Raw genomic sequence first — 25,244 nt, 5'->3', positions numbered from 1 at the left:
CAAAGGTAACATAACTAAATACAGTTAAGAAAAATGTGACAACGAGGATGAGAAGAACATTACTTCGTGAATTTATGCTATAGATCGATAAAGGAAAAAAAAAGACTCCCAACAATAGCGAAGTAGGAAGTTAGCTGCAAAAACAAAGTTCGACGAATCCACTATCGAAGACTCCAACTCAGGAGGAAGGAAAGCAAACACAATCCCACCGTGTGGCCTGGACGTAATCAACTCACGACGGAAGTTCAAACTATGAGAGAAAGACCTCAAAAAGTCGCTTCCGTTTTCGCCGCGGCTTGTTAGTGGCATCTCGTAAACAGACCCACCTGCCGTTAAAGTAAGATCCTACAAAGGAAACCTCTCTTCTTAGAGAAACTCCCCACAAGCAGCTCGTCAAAGCTGCGTTCCTGTAAAAGCAGCTGCTTCAAGAGTCTCGGAGCCCTTCAGACGCTCTCAATTCCTGCTTGAGCTAGATCGGTCTGAGGTGTCTAAACTGTTGCCTGGCTTGAATGCGGACCGGCTGCATGAGAGATTCACCATCGATACTCACACACCGTCACTACGTTGGGGCTCGTTGTCGTGTCCCAGGGGTGAAACGTTGTCTATAAAAAAAGCGGAGAAAACGCTTTTTTAATATTTAAAACTTCATTCCAAACATCAGGCTTTCAGTGAAAAAAAGCCCAACTTGGAAAACCCCCGTCATTTTACTGCCAGCGTGGGACTGGTTTGTCTATACTGGTAGCTGATGTTTACGCAGCAGCATTTCTGTAAGATATTCCGATCACGTCATGAGCAGATGTCAGTTTGAGAGGGGTGAGCGGGAGACAATGAGCAACTAAGGACCCGAAACGGTCATCTTCAGCCTTTTGCAAGGGTGTGAGTTGTTCAGATCATTTTCTATTTTTAGTCATAAGCTCCCAGGTTCCCCTTGAGGACCTCCAGGCTGTTTACAGCACTGCCTGTGACGCATCTCCAGTACTGCGCCGAAGGACCCCAGTTGTCCGCCGCGCTGCCTGCAAAAACAACAACTCGCCAACCAGCCTCGCTTGGCTCCTTCGTTCTTTTTCGCGGAGGTCCTCCGTTGGGTGTCCTCTGGCCGAGCCGTACGGTCTTGCTTGGTCGGCGGGCAGACAGGCGGGCGCCGGAGGGAAAGACAATGGACCAGTGCGTGACGGTGGAGCGCGAGCTGGAGAAGGTGCTTCAGAAGTTCTCGGGCTACGGGCAGCTGTGCGAGCGGAGTCTAGAGGAGCTGATCCAGTACGTGGCGGGGCTGCGCCGCGAGATCCTCCAGAGCGAGAGTATGTGCCCCCTTCCTCCTCATAACAAGCGTTCCGAGCTGCTCTTCCTCCTGGGAGTCCCTCCCTGTGCGGGTAGAAATTCAGCAGGTGAAGCTTGCCTCAAAGGGTCGGCTGTTTCACAAACCGCACACCAGCGTATCCAGAATTGCCACTGAGTCTGTGCTCAGCAGGGAGCTGCAACTAATTCCAGCCCAGCTTTTTTTACGAATGTGCCTGTACCATATATAAGGTTTTGGGTGGTGGTGGTGGTGGGGAGGTTGTTGGCTACACTTTGTTAGAGGTACTCTTAGAAAAAGCTTGAGGGGAAAAAAAAACATTATCACCATGCCAGCCAAGGTTTGATTTCTTATTGTTTCTTTATGTCAGACTGCTGTTAAAGAAATAAGATCAGGGCCAGTTAGGCAAGACGGTAAAACCCTATACAGAACCTATTCCGTGGATGTTTTAATTGCCTTGTCCCAGTCGTCTTGTATGTATTGTTGTACTTCCTCATCTTCCCAAGCTTTGTGAATGTGTCATCTCTTCCTTTAAATTTGTTTTTAGTCATGTGACCTGTTGTGCACTCAGTGTAACAATTATGTTCATTTTTTTTCTCATTTGGTTTGATCAGGTTCATTCCCAGAAAATTCTGTATACACCTTATTTTGCTTTTGTTAGACTTCTATGTAGTTCACTTGGCTTTAATTTTCTGTAGGATCCCTCCTTCAAGTCCACTGCAGACGATAGTCTGGCCTTCCCAACATTTGTCCTTTACTTTTCCATTGGTGTTACGGAACTGACTGAAGTATATTGTTTGAAACATTTAGTAGTAAAATAATAAGTTATTTATTTTCATTTATTTATTTCTCAAATTTGTGCTGCCCCCCATTTTCCCCCAAAGAGGGACTCAGTGGTTAAAGAATAAGGTGGTATGTTCTTTCTCTGTTTCACCCTTCCTACCCCCAAGAAGTAGAAAGAAAGAAAAACCTCAAAAATGCATATGCCAGATGATGTAAAATTAAATTGGGCAGGATATGATTCATGTATCTTCTGACAAATTTTACATCCCTGGACAAATTTTCCTGAAAGGCCACTTTGAGAGTGAGTAAGGTGGTGGTAGAGTAGCATTTCTACATTCCTAAAATTGCTGGTTAATAGATAGTAGACTTTGTTATTATGCATTCCTTTAAGTGTGTGTGTGTGTTGCCTTTAGACTATCTGCTGAAGGGGGTCAACTGTTACTTCTCAGTGGCAGAATTTGGCTCAGGAGCACCTAATTATCAGGCCTACTCCATAAATCTATTGATTAGGATAAATTTGAAACAGACTATGAGAAGGCTTCTTTCCTTAGGCTACTATTGGTCCCATTTAAAGAGAGGATATGGAGAAAACAAAACCCTATCATAATAAAACAATTGATAGTATAGTTTCTTGTTTTATGTGAAAGATATCTCAGCCCTCTATATATGAAATGACTTTATTGACTAAATATACCAATTTGCATTTTAAACTAATTTTTCACCATGGACATTATTTTGGAATGGAAGATAAAGGTGGGTTCTTAATTTTGAAATGAAATTTTAAGATTAAGAAAAGGACATTATTTTGGCATCTGAGCTGGGACAATAACAAAGGCAACTATCCTTGACCTGTTTTAATCATGTTCATGCCAGGTTGCGAAAAATCATGCTAGTTGTAAAAACCAAATACAATTATTTGATGACAAATTCCCATTTTTATGGGACTTCTTACCAAATATGTTAAGTATACTTAAAATATCAGTTTAGGATATGGAGCATTGGGGTACACTGTTGAATAGTTTCTGGCAAAAACAAACAAATGCCTTACTTTGTATTTGAGCTTAGTGACTTGAAGTAACTGACAAGCTAGACCAAAACTGCAGGTGGTCAACTCTTAGAAAAAAATCTCTGCATTGATTCTAAGAATATGTAGAGAAAACTAATACAACATGCTTTTTTCTACATGTAACTGCTGTTCTGTTAGAACAAAGATGAATAGCTGTTTGCAGGATTGATCCAAAGCATCCCATTCTAGTTGCTAACTCTCCTATTCTTAAGTGATTTGAAATGAATTTAGGAAAAGTAAGTGAGATCTGCTTCAACAGGCCTGTTGTTTCTTAAGAGTCAGATGCTGGATAGAATTTTAACATAGTTGTCTTTTTGCATTAAAAGCTGGTTATATACATGTGACATGGCTATTTTCAAAGAACTGCATTTTCAGGTAAGTAATTTGTAGTATTAACAGCTAATGTACTCAGTATATATTTGGTGCAGTACATTTAATCTCAGATTATAGGTTTGACCTGATTTCTTACCTGTAATATGTAATTTTATCTGTATCTTTCAAAAGCTAGCTACTCCTACAGCAATAAAGTTTCTGTGATTTGTATTCTGTAATTCATTCTTCTATTGCACAGCTCCTTGAAACTGAAACTCAAGTATGAAGCCTGGGGTTTTGATTTTAGAAGCTTAAGATTGTGTTCATAATGCAATTTTTAATTTTCCTCTCTTCTGTTTAGATCCAGATGAAGATCTATCAGGTACAATATCACTTGTTATGACCCAATGTTGTAAACGAATAAAGGACACAGTTCAGAAATTGGCTTCGGATCATAAGGACATCCACAGTAGTGTTTCTCGTGTTGGGAAAGCAATTGACAAGGTAATAATATTCATTTTTATGCATCAGATTTTGGGTTTTTTCAGTCTATGGGTTGGGACTAAATTGGGTCATGCATACTTGATAGGCATAAGTTAGACTTCAGATCACCATGACTAGCTCATTTCCATTGAATTAAAAAAAATTGTTCTGAATATGACACAGTCTGCATGAAGGGATGAGGCTGAAATTTTATGGCCAATTTTTTATGGGGTAGGGAAGGAGTTTATGTAAGAAAATGAACGTAATTATCCTCCTAGAGGTCTTGTGTTCTCATTCCTTTTCTTATTTGCAAATGTTTGAGCCTAAAACTATGCTGTTAAAATTCAGCCTTTTTTTTTTTCCAAATTTCAGCATGTAGACAATTTTCTGGGGTTTGTAGGAGGGTGTTAAACAGTGGGAGTGGGAGTGGTTTATCTCCCAGAAGCCTTGAGTTCCCATTCTTAACCTTATTTTTACAGCAATCTCACACTGCTGAAATTTGCCATTTTGCCACTGGGTTCTGGCATTAAGATCTTGCGGTCCTTTAGGAATCCCAAATAGGTTATGGAAGGTTCTTGTGTGAACCATTACCAGCCATCTCTGCTGTAGATTATACTTGAAGCTTAAGCTTTTCAAGCTATGTATTATGATGGTGTAGAGTTTACCCATGTGCATATTACTTTATTGGCGATATAATGATATCAGCATCATTAACTACCTTCTCTTAGTGACAAGTTTGTCTAATACCTTACTTTAGGATTACTGATTTTCAGAGCTTCATTGCTAGTTTTTTATAATTATTTTGTGACATCAATTTGATTTATATGCAGCATTTTAACCTTGCTCATTGAAATGTTTAACACTTCCAAATGTTACTCAATAAGCTGAAGTTTAATAGCATAGAAATAAATATTTCATGAAGTTAAATAATTTATTTATTATCATGCCTAAACCATGAATGAGAATGTGTTTTGTGAAAAATGTACTGATTCACCCCTTTGTGGTCTATCAGGCCAAATAAAGCATTAGTAAGTAGGAATCAGTGTTTAGGTTTCTCCAGTATAAAAATAATTAAAATAAATATATAGCCAATTGAAGCAAGTGTAGGGGAAGATGATAATTTAATCATGGTTAAGAGAAAAAAAAATAAGGCATGGGTAAGTACTTGTATTTCTTTCTTCTTTCTGGAATTGAAGAATTTGTGCCAGAGAGGAGTGGATGAAAGAATGGAAAATGCAGTCCTGTGTACTCCACATTTCTTATCTACACTAAAGGCAGGTTTGGCAACAGAACATTCATGATCTCTCTTTAATTTTGAAGAGTTATTTTAGTTTCAGCATAAAAACAGCTGACATTTTGCAGAATTAAGAGGAGAAGCCAATAAGCTCAGGAAAAATAGGTAATAATGATTTTATGCATTACAGGATTTGGGTAAGTAAGATAACTTAATACTTTTTAAGAGGTTCTAAAACTCTTTTATTTTCAGTGTGTACAGAAGTAGCTTGAGGACTATTTTGGTGAACACTCCTTCCCACTCAGCTTTTCATCTTCATTAAAGTAATGAAAGTGTCTACCTAAGATGGCATGGAAGATGGCATGCTGTTTGGAATGTATGCAAGCTTTCCTGACCTGGTTCACCCACACGTATTGAGATTACATGTGAAATTCTCAACCAGCATTGCCATTTAGAGGGTTGCTATCCTCTCAAGTGTCTTTCTTTCCTGTGTGTGTGTGTGTGTGTGTGTGTGTGGAGAGTTGTGCTCCTATGTAGAATGCCATGGAAATGGCCGTGAAGCAACTATTGAGAAACTGTTACATAAACAATAAGGCGGAAACATTCCTTAAACCCTTGGAAGGAAAATATTATTAAGAAGAGACTCAGGCTGGCTCCTCCCTGACTCACTGGGGTATAAGAGGGAGGAGAGGAAAAGCACAATCAGGCTTACACGATTCTATTGCTACAGCCTGTGTCAGTGAAGTATGGATCTAGTCTTCCTGTGGAGTCCTGATCTGGTCAATCCCATAGGGCTGATATCCTAAGACTTCTGCAGGGTGCCAAGTTGAGGAAGGCTGTTCTTAAAGACACAAGATTTTTTTTTTAATAGAGAAGGCTTTGATAACCTTTCTTTGGCCTTTTGTTATCAAATTTTAAATCAGATGACATGACTGCTGTATTTTGGTCCATAGGAGAGCTGTTAAAATGTGCAGCTAAGGTCAGAGGATAACTGCCAATAAATACTAAACTGTAGTATTTGAGCCAGTATGGTATAACGGTCAAGGTGTTTCTCTAGTTGTGGGGAGATCTGCATATTATTTATTTTATTTATTTATGAATAAGTGAATAAGTGAATACAATTAAAAATCAATATAATAATACAACATAAAGTGGCAGCCAAGAACAACCATGAGCAATAACAGTATCTCACAGGTTCACTTAACCTCCTGACCCCCACACATGGGAGAATAACTCCGTCTTAAGAGCCTTTTAGAAGGCAAGCAGGGCCAGGGCCAATCTAAGGGGAGATGGTGGTCCAGACGGCAGGCAAAGTGACAGAAAAGTCATGTTTCCTGGGTCCCAGTCAATGACATTCTTTAATAGATAGGACCTGGAGCACGCACCACTCACCAAATCTGATGATGGCAGTAGAGACAATCAGAAAAGGTCGTAGTGGTTAAGGTGCTGGCCTAGAAACCAGAGACCGTTGAGTTCTAGGCCTCCCTTATGCGTGAAAGCTGGCTGGGTGACTCCAGGCCAGTCACACACACACTCAGCCCAACCCACCTCAGAGTGTTGTTGTGGGGGAAATAGGAGGCGGGACTATTAGGTATGTTCACCGCCTTGCGTTGAGCAAAATATATATTTAAAAAGGTCAGATAGAAATATAATAATCCTGGCCCCATGTCATGTAGGGCTTTTATAGATGACAACCAGCACCTTGAATTGTACCCAGAAGTCTACTGGGAACTAGTGTAGTTCACAAAGCAAAGATATAACATGGGCATAATGACTTGCCCTGTTGCCTTCTGGACTAGTTGCAGTGTCCAGATGCTCTTCAAGGGCAGCGCCCTGTAGAGCATATTGCAGTAATCCAGATGGAAGGTGACCAAAGTATGAGGGATTGTGCTCAGTGCTTCATGATTCAGGAAGGGGCCCAACTGTAGCACAACCCTAAATTGTGCAGAAGTCGTCTTGGCCATGGCTACTACCTGCTCCTTGAGCAGGAGCTATGAGTGCAGAAGGCCTCTAGAGTTGTGCACTAGATCTGTCTGGGGAAATGCAAACCCATCCAGGTATTTTCATTTCACTCATGCCCCTATTGAAAACTGACAGAATAAAACAACAGTTTTACTGTACATTTCATAATATATTTGATAGAGGGATCTGAAGCTGATGTTTAAGCATCTTTATTTGCTATTCTGAGTTTTATATTGTGTAGGTTTATATTTTTATTACATGAGTTGGTTTGAGCATGTCTATAGGAAGTTGAAGTTGAAAAAGGTTTAAAATATTTTGTATTCATTGTGCAGAGAAGAGTTGGGGGGAGAAGAGACAAAGGTTCTGTTTTTAATTAAATAGAGCCAGTTTGGTGTAATGGTTAAGGTGTTTCTCTAGTTGTGGGGAGATCTGCATATTATTTATTTTCTAGGCCTCCCTTAGGCATGAAAGCTGACTAGGTGACTTTGGTCCAGTCACTCTCTCAGCCCAACCCACCTTACAGGGTTGTTGTTGTAGGGAAAAGAGTATTCCGTATGTTTACCACCTTGATTATTAGGCTTTTATCCTGTCTGTCTGTCTATCTCACAACAATAATAATAATTAATGGAGCAAATGGTTAAGAATTTCTCCTGGGTCCAAAAGGATCTACCTCAGGGAGCAATTGTCACATAAATGTGATAAAGCAAGCAATATATGTAGAACACATCACTGCTAACTTATGTTTAGCTAATACTAGACAGGGTGATTGACAGATCCATACTGCAACATTTGGGATGGGAGAGAAAAAAGCATAAGGATATTTTGTATGCTTTAGAAGAGAAATTGATCCCTGTTACACAGGATAGTTTTCCTGGAGCTTTAGCTTTAGCAAAGCTTATGTGAGATCTGACTATGCTTACAATATTTATTTGTTAAAAATACGTTCAATCATGTCTGATTCTTGGAGACTGCCTGGACAAGGCCCTGCAGTTTTCTTGGGAAGGTTTTTTGGAAGTGGTTTGCCATTGCCTCCTTCCTAGGGCTATGAGAGTGACTGGCACAAGGTCACCCAGCTGGCTTTGTGCCCAAGGCAGGACTAGAACTCACGGTCTCCCAGTTTCTAGCCCAGCGCCTTAACCACTATGCTAAACTGGCTCTCATGATATTTATAAAAGCAGTTTAATAATAAAGTCCCAAAGAGTAAATACTTTGTTTTAAAGAGGATTATTATTTTTTCTAAAAATGATTTCTTTATGAAAAGCACATTAGCACATTTTTGGAGATAACTGACCTTTCCAATAACTATTACCAACGCTTCCTGCACTCATATTATCAATGACACACAGACATATATACAGGCAGTCCTCGGTTAACGATAGCAATTGGGAACGGAATTTCCGTCGCTAAGTGACAGTCATAAAGCATGATATCACATGACCACGTCACTTAATGACTGCAGTTCTGCACTTCCCGGTTGCCATTGTTAAGCGAATCACTGCGGGTCATTAAGTGAGGACGTCACATGGTTCACATTTGCAATCTCCTGCCGGCTTCCCTATTGACTCTGCTTGTAGGAAGGGCACAAATGGCAACCATGTGGCCGCAGGACACTGAAACAGCTGGAACTCCAAGGACCAATCATTAAGTCCCACTTGTTCAGTGCTGTTGCAAGTTTGAACAGTCGCTGAGCAAATGGTCATTATGCGGGGACCACCTGTATATACCTAGATGCAATTATTTTGTTTTAAATGTGTGTTAAAAGTCTTGTAACATAAAAAACTATTGCTTTGTATAATTTAAAAGAGTAAAGTTATTAAATGCTTTAAACAATTTTAGTACAGTATAGCCTCTGAGGTTATTTAAAACATTGTTCCATTTGAAATCAACATGTCATGGTTATTAACGTACAATTAACATGAACACTTACAAGGTAATACAAGTATAGGTTTTAACAGTATTTGAACTTGGCTACTTTTGGTGATTTAAATAATTATTAACAAAAACATCTTTTTTTACACCTTGTTATTTAATTGATTCCTTTCATAAGAATTCCAATTTTAATAAATTTTCCACTTACGACTCCGGAGTGATATCATTCCAGTTTTGCATGCATTTATTATATGTGTTTGTCTTGTGACATCAATTCTGAACCAGCAACAGAGAGCATTTGGAAATGTGCTTATGAAAGTTGTTAAGCAATCTGGGAACTTTTAGGCTTGTAAGATACTCCCAAAGCACCTCTGGTTCAAAAATAGAGAAACAAGTATATACAGGTAGTCCTCGCTTAACGACCACAATTGGAACCGGAATTTCAGTTGCTGAGCGATGCTAAGCGAATCTGACCCAATTTTACAACATTTTTTGCAGTGGTTAAGTGAATCACCACAGGTGTTAAGTGAACCACGTGGTTGTTAAGCGAATCACGTGGTTCCCCATTGATTTTGCTTGCCAGAAGCTGGCTGGGAAGGTTGAAAATGATGATCACAGGATGCTGAGATGGTCATAAATGCAAACCGGTAGCCAAGTGCCCAAATTGTGATCACATGACTATAGGGGAATGCTGCGATGGTCATGACTGTGAGAACCGGCCGTAAGTCAATTTTTTCCAGCACCGCCATAAGTTTGAACTATCACTAAACGAATGGTTGTTAAGCGAGGACTACATGTACACATGCATGTTTATGGGTCGATAGAATTAAAAAAAGGTTTAAAATATTTTGAGATTTGTATTCATTGCATAGAGAAGGAAATCAAATGTCTTTAGTGTGTCTTCAGACCAAAGGCCTTCAATTATATCATAACCTGGTTGAAACCAATCCTATTAGTCTAGTAAGATAACCTAAAACATATAATGTAAATGCTGCTGATTATTACAAGACTGGGACTGCGGTGGCTTAGTGGTTAAGATGCTGAGTCAGAGGACTATTAAGGTCGGCAGTTTGAGACCCGAGAGCACGAGCCACGTGACAGCGAGCTCCCGTCAGTTTGTCCCAGCTCCTGCTAACCTAGCAGTTGGAAAGCATGTGAATGCAAGTAGATGAATAGGTACTACTTCGGTGGGAAAATAACAGGGACATGAAAGGAGCCCCCATGGGCATCGCCTGGGCAACGGTGATGTCACTGGCAAATCCTCTCAATACAGAAGCGCCTTGGTAGGTGCTTCTGAAAAAAAAAATCACAAGGCTTATAAATCAATCCTTTTTGCATAATGTGATCTGCTTACCTCAGAAGATATGTGGTTGAAAGCCATAACATATGAAAATTGTCTGGATTCATAAGTACTTTCTGAAATTACTTGTCTTGGAACTTTCCCTTCCCATAATTTGATTTTTTTATTTTAGGGTTTGTTTAAAACTAATAATATTAAAAATAACATGCTAGCCACAGCTCTCATACCCTCCCCCCATTCCAAATGTTCAAATAATAGTTTAGTTTGTTTTATTTAATATTGTCAGAATGTAACAAATTTTAACTAATTTCAACCACAAAACTGGGGAGGAGGGGAGATTATGCACAGATCTACTATGATTCACTTTCATCGTAGTGAATGGTTATTTGGTTTAGCATGATATTTGAATATGGTCACAGTGGCTGGGCTGGAGCTCTTCATATTGGCTCCCCCTCAAAACGGAATTAGCAACCCTAAACAAGGCTACTGTACAACCCCCTCGCTAATACGTAAGGGAGAAGTAAAGGCCTTTTGCCTCTCTTATTGCCACTGCTGGTCTGGGTATTACTTCTGCTATTTAATCTCATAGATTTCCTGAGTAAATCAAGGAGTCAATTGGGACTGGTCAACAGGGCTGTTAGGGAGTGATTTCATCAAGAGCCCAGCTTGCCTTGCATATCCTGTGGCCAACAAGGATTTTGACAGATTTCCCTACCAAACTTTTGGGAAACTACTCAAGACATTTCAGAAACACTTCGGTCCATAAGATGCTGGGGCAGACCAGTTGAATAGGTTGTGCCTTGCACAGGTTGTGGGTGGCTCATCTAATCTCATTTGGGCCAGGAAGTGATCTGACCAAGTCAAAGGGGGGGGGGGAGAAATTCCCTTTACAACCAGATCACAAGACAGATGCTGTGAGGTAAATAGCCCTGATTTATATTTTCTTACAAGATTAAGTAAAAAAAGAAACAACTGTAGTCAAGGATCCAAAAGGCATTTTTATATAGGAGAGGAAACGGAAGATATTTGGAAATCGTAACAAGTGAGTCCAGTCATATCCCTTGATGAAAACTAGAATCCTCTGCCTGCAGTGTTCATCCTCTTCCACAGTGCCTTACATAAATTAAATGTGAATATGTGAATTTCTTCATAATTTTATTTATGGGCATAGTGGAAATGAGTTTGGAGCCTCTTCTATCTTCAGTTTTAAAATATGGTTGGATGTAGGAGATAATTTAGTAATGGAGGAAAGGTTTGAAAGTGCAGATATTGACATTTATCTAAATAAAATAAAATTGGAAGAATTTGTTTCTTCTGGACTTAATTATCCTTTTTCACTTCACAGAATTTTGACTCTGACATTAGCAGCGTCGGAATAGATGGATGTTGGCAGACTGATAGCCAGCGGATTCTGAATGAAGTTATGGTTGAACACTTTTTCCGGCAAGGAATGTTAGATGTAGCTGAGGAGCTTTGTCAGGTAATTACAGCTAGAATGTGGAGGCAAAATATATATTTTATCTAATAATTGTGGAGGGATACTAATGTGAAAAATACTCTGTTAACTAATAGATATGGGCTGTGACTTTTTTTTTTCAGGAGTCTGGACTTTCTATAGACCAAAGTCAAAAGCAACCATTTGTGGAGCTAAACCGAATATTGGAAGCACTTAAAGTTAGAGTTTTGAGACCTGCATTAGAGTGAGTTATTCAGCTGTTTGGGGTATCTTTAGATAAAAATCTAAAAAATACTGAAAGCGTCTCCTTTAATAAATTTGTGAATGCTTGTGTTTAGATGTAAAGAAATGTATACTAAATCTCACCTATTCTGCCTGAAGTGAAATCCAGGGCTCAGGTAGCTGTAATATGTAGCAGGAGCTGTCATCCTTCCATAGGAAACGGCCCCTTCTGAGTAAGTAGTCAGTACCAGCCAAATTAGTAAAGTACACTCATAAAGTGTTAAGCTGAGGCCTGCAACTGAGAACTAACCCAAAGGTAAAGTGACAGAGTGCTCTTCAAACTTGCATTCATTTAGTATTCCAAGTGCCACATACAGTTTTTGTATTTCCTGGGGCTCTGAACTTCTAAGAAAATGATATGCAGAATGTGGAATTAGTTTCTTTCTTTGAAGAGCCTGAGCTCCTGACCTCTCATTCATGGGTGTCAAATCTTCTGTTTCCACTGAGTCATGGACTACTTACTCTCTATAGTAATGTCAGCATCTGTATCGGCTGAGGTTTTTCCTAATTTGTCTAATTCAATTTACATATTGCCTGATTCTAACTGGCTTTGGGCAGTTTAAAAACAATAGAAAAACCAATACAAATGGGTTTAAACAATCAGTTTCCTCCAGGGTTCCCTGTAACTGTAGACTGACCACCTTTTCAAAAACCTTCTCCCAGAAGAGAAGATGGGAGACAGGGTGGTACTTGTCTAAAATCACTGGGTCCAAAGCTGGCCTGTGGGTGGGGCACATCACTGCTTCCTTCAGGACTGGAGGCACTGGCCCCTCTCTCAACAAGGGCCAACATACAGCCTGGCTCAAACTACAGATCACCTCCCTGGCCACTTTAACAACCAGGAGAGACCGTGGTCCAATAAACAGGTGGCCAAACAGAGCAGATAACCCTATTGACCTTCCCTGCCGGCTTCCCACAAGCAAAGTCAATGGGGAAGCCGGCAGGGAAGGTTGCAAGTTGCTCTGGTAAGTCACTCCCATTCCTGCCACTTTTTCTCCCAAGGAGCCTGGCTATAATGAGATGTGACAGCCACCTGTGCACCCTCCCCCACCAGCAGCAACCACCCACAGCCCAGCTGTGCTTGTGCCCCCACTCACCTTCCAGAGCACCTACCCCATGCCTGGCTGAACTCGCACTTCAGCAGCCACTTGCCTGCCTGTTGGCCTGCTTGTGAGCTGCCTGGGACTCACAACTTCCTGCCGGCTTCCCCATTGACTTTGCTTGTTGGAAGCCGGCAGGAAGTTGCAAGGAGGTCCTCACTTAGTGACCCACAATCCATGATCCTTGCTTAACAACGGCAATGGCACTGCCAGGAGTGCCGTCACTAAGCGATGCTTTTTCCAATATTGCTTAACAAGAAGGACCCTTTCTAACTTGGATTCCAATGATTTCTCAAGTTCAAGTGCAGTACGTTGATTCTCCTGCTCTGGGATGGCAGGAATCTTGCAACAGTTGCTTTGAAATAGAGCTGGCGTGGGCAGAGAAACTCATGTTCCTCTCAGCCTTGGAGGAAGAGTTGTACTGGCTATTCTCCTCCTGAATAGCCAGTGCAATTCTTCCACAGGGACAAGGTGAAACAATTCCCTGCTCTCCGAACCTGTTTTTAATACATTCTCTAGACCAGGGCTTTCCAAATGTTTCAAGTTGGCGACACACTAACACACTGCAGGTGCCGCTGTGTCACCGGAAGTCACGCAGAATCAGCTGTTTCAATGCGATTGCGCATACTGTGCATGCACAGTACCTGTATGATCCCTCGACCGTGCGAGACACAGTTTGGAAAGCTCTGCTCTAGACTTTCCCTGCAAGAGGGTTTGGATGTGACTGTGTGGGAAAAGGATCTTCAAGTTTTGGAATCTTCAGGACTCTTTCTTGGAAGATAGCCAGCGGAACTTCCGCAATCTCCATTCACACCTCCGGTTGAGGTGCATAAGACCACAACCCAGCCTTGTTTTAATTACAGTTTTGGAACTGATGAGTAATGTAGTGAGATTAGGACAACAGAGATTAATAGACATTAGGGTCACTGAAATTGATAATGATTTCCATTCCAATTCTGCATTGGAACCAGTCCTGCAGCACTCTTGCATTTAAGCATTGCTCCAAATATCAGGGTGTTTCTTGGAAATGTGCTGAACAAGTTTACTTATCATACGTTATTATCTGAGCCAAGTTACTAATAGTTGGTTATTGGGTAGTAATGTGAAAAAAAGTTTTTAACAGCCCTGCAAATAGAATAGCTATTTGTTCAGAAAATGTTTTATCAGCTGCTTTGCTCACATGGAGATCATCTTAGCACATTAAGACCCAGTGGGGAAAATGTCAACTTCTTGCTCTTAATAAAAATATCTCTGTCTGGTTCCCTAGAGACCATTCTTATTTGGCACAGGACTGTGAGTGAGTAGTTACTTACAAACCAAAGGCATTTCTCTGAAACTCTGACCTGGCTCTAACCGGTGGCAGCTACCAGGAACTGTTACTCCACAGTTTCTATGAAGTGACTTTTAAATAGCAAGCTGCATGGCAAAATAATGGACATTAATTTCAAAATTTCACTTTACAGGCTAAATCTAAGATGCCTGTATTTGGAGAAAGTAGTGTTATTCTACCTCCAGGGTAGCTTGCTGGTGCTATATTAGTTATATAAGAAATATAGCAAATAACATTATTTTAATGAAAATAACCTTAGACAAAGGTCTAATAGGTAAATCATTATCCTAATTAAGCTAAACCTGTTTTTCTTTTCTTAAAAATAATTATCCCATTATTTCTTAGGTGGGCTGTTTCGAACAGAGAAATGCTTATGACACAGAATAGTTCCTTAGAGTTTAAGCTGCATAGATTATATTTTATTAGTTTATTAATGGGTGGAACTGCAAACCAGAGAGAAGCATTGCAGTATGCAAAAAACTTCCAGCCATTTGCTCTCAATCATCAGAAAGGTAAGCAACATCAAATACTATATGCTAGACAACAAACTATTTTAGGTTAAAGGCTATATGGATTGAAAACTCTACAGATACTTTATTGCCCCAAATAGTTTTGTTGCTCTGTTCAGAGTTTTATTTCATTCATTAAAATTTATTTACAAATGTTGGTGCTTTTGTATAGTCTTGTAAAAAGAAACATTAGAGACAGAACATATTAAATTGTGAAGCCTTAGAATGCTTTTCCCCAAGGATATATTTTTGGGGTCTTTGAGTCTAAGAGCTACTTTAACCCAACCAGGGCTCAATCAATGGAGGTTTTACTTCCCTATTCATTTTCTTTTTAGAGAAAACCTTTTCCCACTGCCAAATTATAAATCTATTTCTGGATTCCTGTCCATCCTTAGAAGTATTGTTTTCCAGCAAAACAGAGGGCTGCTCTTCAGAAAACAAATGCAAACAAAAAAAAACCACTTGTTCTTCACTTAGTTCCATTTAAGAATTAAACATCTGTTCGTATATCTCACTAAATACAACTGCCTGTTCTTGAAGTGACTATTTACTTTTTATGTAACTCCATAAGCCTCTTTGGCCAGCCAGTATCCAGATCCTGTCTTTGAGGAATTTTATCACAGTTCTGATGCATTTGCTCACTTGAAGATTGTGAATCAGAACATCAGACTGAAAAATAAAAGTGCTAAAGAAAATAATAGGGCTTCTTCTTGAAATTTTCTTATTGCCTGCATGGATACCTGGTATAGGTATAAAAGAAAACAGTCAAATAAAAATTTATTTGGGCTACCTAGAGAGTTCTAAAGGTACAAATCTTAACTGTAATTATAACCATAATTAACTACATAGAAGAATACTTTTACTTCTGAAGCACTATGTGGAGGAGATAAAAAACTTTAACTTTTAAGAACTGAGTGCAAAAAGAAAGAAAAGGGAAACATCTCCAGCTATCTTTGAACTTTTAGGTGGTCTTAGGCCACAAGTTGAACAGTTTCTAAAATGTCATATATATTAATTGTGATTGATAATGAATTGAATAATTTCATTATCAATAATTGAATGAATTGAATAATGAGATAATTCCTAATGAATTATCAATTTTTATCTGTTCCCTCTATATTTTAATTTTAAATTATGCTTGGTTTTAGAATAAAGACTCACATTTTAATACAATTTGTGTGTGTGTGTGTTATAAAATAATTAAATTACAAATTTGTTATCTTTTACAGATATTCAAATTTTGATGGGAAGCCTGGTATACCTGAGGCAAGGAATTGAAAATTCTCCATATGTCCATTTACTGGATGCAAATCAGTGGGCAGACATCTGTGATATCTTTACGAGAGATGCTTGTGCATTATTGGGACTCTCAGTTGAATCACCTCTTAGTGTTAGGTATGGCTTGTTACATGCCTTTCCAGGTTGGAATATCTACTGAGTTCTTTTTTAAACAAAATTCTATGACACCCAATTCCAAATTTATTAACAGAAAAAAAATCCAACCCTCCAGTTAAAACCATGAATCAGCATAAATAACATAAAAGTCTTAAAGGCCTAGCTAAAAAATATCTGTTTTGAACCCCTTTCTAAACTGAACAAGATGAGATTAGCCTCATCTTCAAGTGCAGGTGTTTCCATTATATACTGTATATACACACACACACACAGTATGTGTGTGTGTGTTGGTGTGTGTGTATATCAGAATTAAAGGTTGAAAGCAATTGTATCCATAACAGAACATAAAAAAATATTACATACTATATGGATGCTATGGCAGTCCTGCAAGTGGTATTTGGTTCTAATTAACCCCATGATTTCAAACGATACTGAATATGTGGCTCCCTAAGAGTTAATTGTTGGATTAATCAAAAACAAGTTGTGAAAGAAGTTGCTGTATTTACTTTTTGATTGATCCTAATCAGGTGGTTGCATTTCTGCCTGAGATGCTTCAGAGACCTGTTTATGGTTTGAGATGGTTGCGAGCTGTTTATTGAACTGCCTGGAAAAGGCTCCCTTTTACCTGGGTTTGTGAGGTTTCATAAACAGGCTGCGTTTTGTGAAGCTGAAAGAGTTGAAGAGTTGAGTAGTGTTGCCATCAAGTATGCTTTTGGCAACCTTTTGTCCCATCCTAGAGAAGTGTGGTATGGTGTGCTTTATGCAAGTTTATTAATGTGAAGAGATTGTTGTGACTATATATTAAGCTGCTGCAAGATGAATTCATGTATTGTATTATTTTAAATTATAGCTTGCTATTTTATTTTTAGTTTTGTCTTAATTTTGGCCAGTGATGAAAATGAAGTTGTACAGTATTTAGGCCAGCTATGTGTGTATTTTTCAAAGCTATTTCCACAAGATGCATTTTGCTTTAAAAGTAAATTTGATTTTGCACTACATTTAAGTATTGTTATTCTACAATGAGAACTTTATATACAAAAGATAGCATGGTGAATGCATGATGTTATTTTGGTTCTATTTTAAATGAGTATCTGAAGAGTAGCCATTGTTCTAGTAAGTTTCATACATTATTTGGCAACACTGATAGCATTCTTAGTATAATTCAGAATATATTATCATACTTACTCAAAAAGAAGATTACTGTGAATGTAAGACAACCACCCTCCCCACTGGAAAAGGAAAAAAAAATACAACTGTGCAATACCAAAATTTTCCATGTTATCAACTCAGGGTTGCCAACTCCATGTGAAAGTAATCCTGGAGATTTCTCTTCCCCCAAGCAATAAATATGCACATATCATACATTTGTTTTAATTGTTGTCTGTAGTTACACTCCTAAAACAGGGAAGGCCAGATAGCGAAACGACAAAAACAACAATAATAGAATTAAAATTATTTGCCTATAGAGTAAGATACCCCATTTATAAAATGCATTGAACCCCACCTTGTACCAACAATCCTCTCTCTCACACAGGCCACACACTGTACTCACAAGTACATTAGGCACACATTCCCTTCCCTCCTTTTATAGAAATAGAAAATAAAAGTTTGGAGAAGAGATAAGAGGAAGGAGTAGCTGCCTCAATAAGAGAGGAAGGAAAATGAGGGGAGCAAACTGAATGGAACTGAGGTAAGGGGAAGAGGTAGCTGAACAGAGAAGAAAATACATGTTACAAAATAATTACATTCATCATGCAAACAGTCCCTCTCAAAACTGCTGATCCTCAGCTTATCCTCAGACACATTCACACTCTTCAACACTAATGTATGCATAATTAATTCTTCCATCAACATCTTCTATTCGCAGCAAATGTAAGATAATCCTCTCCCACCCCATACCGAATTTTTGGCTAATTGTTGGGGAGGGGGGAATACAATACTTACTAAACTTACTACTATAAGAGAAGTTTCACAATATTAAACTTTAAGGTGATATTTTGCTTTCTTCAGCTTTTCAGCAGGTTGTGTAGCATTGCCAGCTCTAATTAATATAAAAGCTGTGATAGAACAAAGACAGTGCACAGGTGTTTGGAATCAGAAAGATGAATTACCAGTGAGTAATTTTTTCTATCCCAATAGACAATGATTGTGATAATTTCTTGTCTGGAATAGGAATTATTTGCATAATGTAAATATTTGAATTATAGCCTTGCACAAATCACATTGTAACTGGAATTTTATTTTTCTTATACTTTAGAATAATAAATGTTTTATTTTTTATTATGTAGTGTGATTAGTTTAATTTTCAGGTTAGCAATATCTGAAGTTCTTTGTTGATAGTAATGCTGTAACACCTTGTTCAAAAGCCATTTTAATTATTATAAGATTTATTTGCAAATTACTTAAAAAAATTCTGTGGTTAAAAATTAAATATGTTTTATAGCCCACAAAATAAACTATGTTGGATGTTTGTTTTATGGGTATTAAAATAAACTAGAGTTTAGTGCTTTGTCTAGATTTTGTTTTATTATTTAGCACCATTAGTATGTCTTGTGAAAGCCAGTTTGGTGTAGTGGTTAAAGGCACCAGGCTAGAACAAGGAGACCATGAGTTCTAGTCCTGCATTAGGCATGAAGCCAGTTGGGTGACTTTGGACCAGTCACTTTCAGCCGTAGGAAGAAGGCAAGGGCAAACCACCGTTGCCTGAAAATGTTGCCAAGAAAAGTGCACGCACTTATCCATGTAGTCACCAGGAGTTAAGACTGACTCAAAAGTGCACACGTACACACAAAAGTACATCTGGCACCTTGCAGAATATTGGTTCCATCCTAAATTTTAAGCAGTAGTTTAATTTTTTTATGATTTTAAATATTAGAGGAAGGAAGGGAAGAGGAATCCAGGTAAACAGAGTAAGCATGTGCAGTTGTTTCAGCTGCTGAGATTAGTGCAGCATGGTAATCCCTGTTTATAGCCATTGCCATCTGTTGAGGTGTTGGGCTATAGAAATGAAGTGATGGAACGTGGAAGAGTCTTTCCTTATATTAATCTCTGGAAGAGACAACCATTACAGTCATTGCCTCTTTCAAGCATTCATCCATGTATCCTTGCTCTACATTCCTTGGAAAATGGTATTACCAGTAGCAAGGAGAGAACCAGCGATGCTACCCATGTCCATCACCATGAGGTCTTTTAACTTTCCTATGAATTGCCTGCAAAAGCCTGTGGAAAGCAGTTGAGGCAATGAGAGATATGATCCTTTCCAATCAATATGCCTGGAGAGAAGTGATATAAATCATTGATCTAAAATGGTTAGTGACTGCATCTTTGTTTTGTTCAGATTGAAGTGGACCTTGGCAAAAAATGCTGGTATCATTCAATATTTGCTTGCCCCATCCTTCGTCAACAAACAACTGATAATAACCCACCTATGAAGCTGGTTTGTGGTCATATTATATCAAGAGATGCTCTAAATAAAATGTTTAATGGCAGCAAGTAAGTCAAAATTCAATTCACAGAGAAAATTGAATTTTTAATTTAAAATATATTTGGAAATTGGGTGTGAATTTTAACAAATATTGGCAAGAAGACAAAAAATACGATAAATGTCTGGAAACAATCTATTATAGTAGCATGTCAGAAGATTGAGTTGCTACCTGATTTTATAGAAACTTACATAGTGCTCTGTAAACATCTGATATTTTAAACCAATCTTCCCCAACCTAGTATCCTCCTTTGCACTGATTACAGCTCCTATCATTTCCACATCTGAAAGATTCCTAGTGACATGAAATAAAATGCAAAATATCCAAGTGAATGATGCGTGATTTCCATCCTTAGATGTAGGGAGGGTTGTTGACACAGGACAAGCCTCAGCTCCCAATCAAAAGTGGAATTGCTTGCAGCAGATTCTCAGAGTGCAAAGAAGCAGTAAATTAAACCATTCTTCTTTTACTTCTTGGAGGGATTTACTCATCTAGATACTCTTTATTAAATAGTTGGTTTGGCAGTAGAGATGACAAGGACAGAATAGGAACAATGGTAAGCAGAGAGAAGTGGAGGCTCTTCTCCCTTGGATTCCTGTTTCTCTTTTAGCCCATCTTTCCTGTTCATGTTGCAGATGCATAAAAGGTAGCTGAAATGTTCACTTTTTTAAAGTTCAGATTTTTTAAAATGTCTATCTCCTTTAAGGAGTCAGACCATTTGTCCCTTGAGCCCAGCACTGTCTATATTGACTGACAACAAGTCTGGAGTGGTTTAGGACAGACTTAAATGTAACAGTGAATGTGATGTGTTAAGCTCTTCAGGCAACCCAGTATAAAAATCCCACCTCCACCCCCTTCTTCCACATAATGGGTTACACAGGTTTCCCATCACTGCAGCAGGAAGTGAGAGCAAAATCTATTTTTTAAAAATTTACTTTGATTATTTCCAGGGCATCACTGTTTTCTCAGAAGACTTGAGGGTGACTTAGTCTTTCATCATTTACAAAAACAGTAGAGGCCAGTAGTATCATGAAGCTGATTTAAAGGGAGAACAGGTATAAAACAAATCAGGAGCCCCAAAGTTTAAAGGTCTGCTAGAATAAATAAATCTTCATGTGGTGGCAAAAAAGTCCTAACCCTAACCATAGTGAGAAGATTCTCCCAGCCATATGTTTCTGTTGTCACAGTACATAGCATAGCTTTTCCTACAGATCTTAATGCACAGGGCCTGCTCATATGCGAGGAGCTGGCCTTTCATGTACTAAGTTGTTCAGGGCTTTAGAGGTGATAACCAGCATTTGAAATGGTTCAGGAAATGCATTTGAAGACAGTGAAGCTGTTGCACCAATGAGGCTCACATGATTCTGACAGTCGATTCAAATCAAGATTTTAGGGCTGCTTTTGGACCAGCAGATGTTTCTTCACATTCCCTAAAGGACTTGTATCTTAAGTCTCACTTTGTCATTTTTACAGCAATCCTAAATTCATCTTCCTACCTAATTATTGGTTTGGGTGCAAGGTTTTCTATCCTTTGGGAGGGATCTACTTAAAATCTCTTAGAGAGATGTGGTAGGGACTGTATTTGATGCCTGTATTTGATGTTTCTCAGTTTTAACCTTGATTTTGTACTGTAAATCTTGGTCTCTAGCTGTTCTTTGCCCTTTTGTTACAATATTGTTAATCACAAACTAAATATTGAAATGAGATGGAAAATGCCAAGTGTCAGCTATTTAAATATGTTATCTTCAAATGTGGCTGTTTAAATGCCATTTTGCAGCTAACTTTAATATTTTCTTTATTTTTAGATTAAAATGTCCTTATTGTCCTATGGAGCAGAGTCCTGGAGATGCCAAACAGATATTCTTCTGAGGACACAAATTATTATATATGTGTGTGGTCTGGAACACTAAAGCAGGCAAATGTTCCATTTTATGCTGTACATATGAAGGAGAACTCCTGTGTTTTGTATAAGTCTGATGGTCCAGAAATTTTTGCCAACATTTATCGCAGACATACAGTTGGAAAAGCTCCAGAAGTAATATCTGTTATAGGGCTTTTACTCTAATCTTGGTCACCATATCTGATCGAGATACTACACCAGCAGTTGTCAGTCAATGCAGATTTTTTGTACTTAATTATATGGTGACCTTGCTTTATAAAGTAGACACGAATCACCATATAACTCTAATATTTGTCCTGCTTTTATCATTCTGATTATTGTCACCATAAAGAATGTGAAGGAAATTTTTTTATTTCCTTAGCATGTAAATAATTAAGAGAGAACTTCAGGAAAAAAAAAAGTTTAAAAATTGAATAGTGGATACACTTGTATTTCTGTTATTATTTTCCCAACTCAGAACTCTGACATTTTTAGAGGGTTTTTTTCCCCCCTGTTGGAACATTTTTTCCAGCTTTTAAATTCCATCTGAGTTCCACCTTAATGTGCTTATACATAAAATTTACATAACCATATAACAGATTTCCAATTATTTCTGATTTACAAAAGTAGCAATTGAATAAGGTTTCTTACACTTATGAATTCATTTCAGCTGATTTCATGGCCGAGAGCTCCTTGGGTGGCTGAGAGTATTCAATACAGTGGAGCTCTAGGGTGGAAAGATTTTGCCAGTGAATGCTTGTTCTTCAGGTTTTTTAGTTATAATTTAAGGTTTGTTTTCAAGATCAGTGTCATGTTGCTGTACAGTTTACTAGACATGATAGTTACATTATTTATAAAGTTATCAGAACCAAATACACTGTTGCTAATGTTCATTGTTAAGACGGGGAATAGAATATGTTTCACTAGTCTTTTCATCCCAGGATTGGACCTCCATCTTAATCGAAACAAATACGTCATCTGCTGTCACAATTGTTGTGCCAGTGACCATGTCCCCATTAATATCATGACAATATCAGTTTGTTCTTAAATTTATTCTGGTGACAAAGCAAATATCTAGATTAGAGACTTAAAACTGGATTTGACTACCATTCTTCCTTCCTGGAGAATCTTGAGTATCGTAGTCAGGAAGAAGAAACATTAGCGGACTCCAATATCCAAAGTCTTGCCAATTTGCAGTGGCCTGGATTCTCTGGGAAAAGCTAGGATAGTTGAAAGATTATGCATTTGTACTATAAATAATATCCAAAGTGAATATATACTTATAAATTTGATGCGCGTCATAGCAAATGTCGTGTGTGCGTTCATTGCACTGTCCTACAATAAAGCAGAATAGCTACTCGGTATTGATATTTATTGCTACCAAGACTCCATCTTTGTATGGCTGGATACTGAAATATTTAATACACTGGCCTAGCACATTACACAGAAAAATGTTCATAAAGGTTTTATATGATCTGATAATTGGTCAGTTTCCCTAAGAATACACCAATGCAATCTGATACTACTGTTCAGATAGGAAAAAAAGAGGTAAAGCAGTACATCTGCATTCTCTACTCACACAATGAATTACTTCCATACCGTGCTTCTAAAGGAATTTAATAAAGGTAATGAGAAGCAAGTAAAAACGTTCTCTGTGCAGGTTCAAATCTCAGTGAAGTTGCTTTTATCATAATAAGGAAACTGCACACATGTGAGTCAAATATGTCCTTGTACTCAGAGTGATGTAAGAAAATGTTGAAAATGTAGCAATGTAATACACAGCTGTATCCAAGAGGAGCATTTATAATGTAAGAATATTTGCAGACATAAATAATTGCATGTATATGGGCCATCAGTCTCAATGGGAATTGGGTTGTGTGTAAATGCTTGGACTCACAAGCAGACAATTCTGTTTTCTTTTTTAATCCAAGAGACTGTGCTAGTTTGCCTATCTTATACCTAAGGATTAACATCTTCATACCAAAATATAAGGACTGATGTCATTTTAGTGGACTTCCAAGTGAAAGTGGGGTTTATTCTTCCTCAGATCACTGGGGAATATATTACTTCCTAGCCATTTCATTCTGGGAGGGGAGTTCATAGATGGCTGCACTGTTTTTCAGTCCAGAGATTGGAGTGGTACGCCATCAGTTGTATGATGGAGTGGCATGGTAAATATGAGCTATGATATTCTACCCTTGTTTAGAATTCATGGATATGTATGAATTATTTTTGAGTCTTTTCATTGTTCTTATGGTTTGGAAATGCTTTGCTTTTGTTTTTCTTGAAAATGGTTCAGTATAAGATCTAGTAATGGTGAAAAAAACAGAATTTATGTGCACAACAAAAAGCCCAACTGGTTTTGAGAGAGAGAATTTGTTTAAATTATGTTTAATTGATTTTAAATCTTGTAAGGCACTTTGTCCAAATTTAAAATTGTCCTACTTCCAGGTGTACATTTATTTGTTGGTAACTTTTTTCTATAGTCTCAAGAATAAGAGCCATGACCCATAGTTCATTTTAGCAAACATTTCCCCATTACTTTGATCCAGAGCAAAGCCCATCTTGCCCTTGAGACCCTCATTGTAGCTGACTGATATATGAGGAAACCAGTGTAGAGATAGGCTCTCTTGGGAGTGACAATGAAAATAATGCATATGAACATGTTTGGTGTTTATAACATGTTCAAGTGAGTTGTGTGCTAGATCAATGTTGCTCAGCTTCAGCAACTTTAAGGTCTGTAGACTTCAACTTCCAGGATTCTCCAGCCAAGAGGCTGGTTGGGGAATTCTGGGAGTTGAAGTCCATGCATCTTAAAAGTTGTTGAGGTTGAGAAACACTGTGCTAGATTATCATATTGCAAATACAGTTACTTTCTTTGTAGTACACAGAGCTGAGGCTCAGTTTTGGTAGCTCCCTGCTTATATGAAAAAGATACGACACACAATTGAATCCATGCATGGGGATGGTCGATAGGTAGAGCTTTATTAGGCTTATTATACTCACAAATGATGTATTATGTTACACTGTTACTGTAATGAGTAAAATGTTTGCTAAATCTATTTTGCTTGATTTTATTGCCTCAACATAATTTCTATGAAGACAACAGCAGATGTTGGGAACTGACAGCATCTGATTTGAAAGTCATTAACAGTCCTTATATTTTAGGTATCAAACAATTCCATGTGAATTGCTGTAGTTGATTAGCAAAAAGAACCTCCTACATGAAAATTGTCCTGATGCCTTGCTTCTGTATGTGTCTGCTTTTCAATGCTGGCTATTTTTTTCAGGTAATTGCTTATACAAATACCAGATTCTTTTGTTTTTTACTCTACATGTACCTATTTTCATAGGTTCCTTCCACACTATTTAGTCTGGAACTTCCTTGCTTTTTTCACATTTTAGAGGGTGTCGATTAAAATAGTGTTTCTCAACCTTGGCAACTTTAAGGTGTGTGGACTTCAACTCCCAGAATTCTTTACGCTGGCTGGGGAATTCTGGGAGTTGA

The 25,244-nt window shown here is 38.2% G+C and overlaps 1 protein-coding gene across 1 annotated transcript; it reads left to right on the top strand.

Annotated features, from left to right (window-relative positions):
• Nucleotides 1-571: 571 nt before the first annotated feature.
• On the top strand, nt 572-24,798 carry RMND5A (required for meiotic nuclear division 5 homolog A). Its single transcript, XM_063300419.1, has 9 exons — nt 572-1,298; nt 3,817-3,959; nt 11,649-11,783; nt 11,903-12,003; nt 14,817-14,983; nt 16,210-16,375; nt 18,386-18,488; nt 19,713-19,867; nt 21,663-24,798. Exons 1-9 carry the CDS (start codon nt 1,157-1,159, stop codon nt 21,724-21,726), a joined length of 1,176 nt encoding a protein of 391 aa, XP_063156489.1. The 5' UTR covers nt 572-1,156; the 3' UTR covers nt 21,727-24,798.
• The last annotated feature ends 446 nt before the right edge of the window (nt 24,799-25,244 follow it).

This window comes from Candoia aspera, chromosome 4, assembly GCF_035149785.1.
Source record: "Candoia aspera isolate rCanAsp1 chromosome 4, rCanAsp1.hap2, whole genome shotgun sequence".
Taxonomy (NCBI): domain Eukaryota; kingdom Metazoa; phylum Chordata; class Lepidosauria; order Squamata; family Boidae; genus Candoia; species Candoia aspera.
The sequence above is the reverse complement of the archived record's forward strand: the minus strand, read 5'-3'. Positions and strand labels throughout refer to the sequence as shown.

Bases quoted from the DNA above. Each gene is read 5' to 3' on its own strand.
- RMND5A (XM_063300419.1), top strand. From the start codon at position 1,157: ATGGACCAGTGCGTGACGGTGGAGCGCGAGCTGGAGAAGGTGCTTCAG. The intron at 1,299-3,816 runs GTATGTGCCCCC...TCTTCTGTTTAG, and splicing joins CGAGATCCTCCAGAGCGAGA to ATCCAGATGAAGATCTATCA. The intron at 3,960-11,648 runs GTAATAATATTC...TTCACTTCACAG, and splicing joins TTGGGAAAGCAATTGACAAG to AATTTTGACTCTGACATTAG.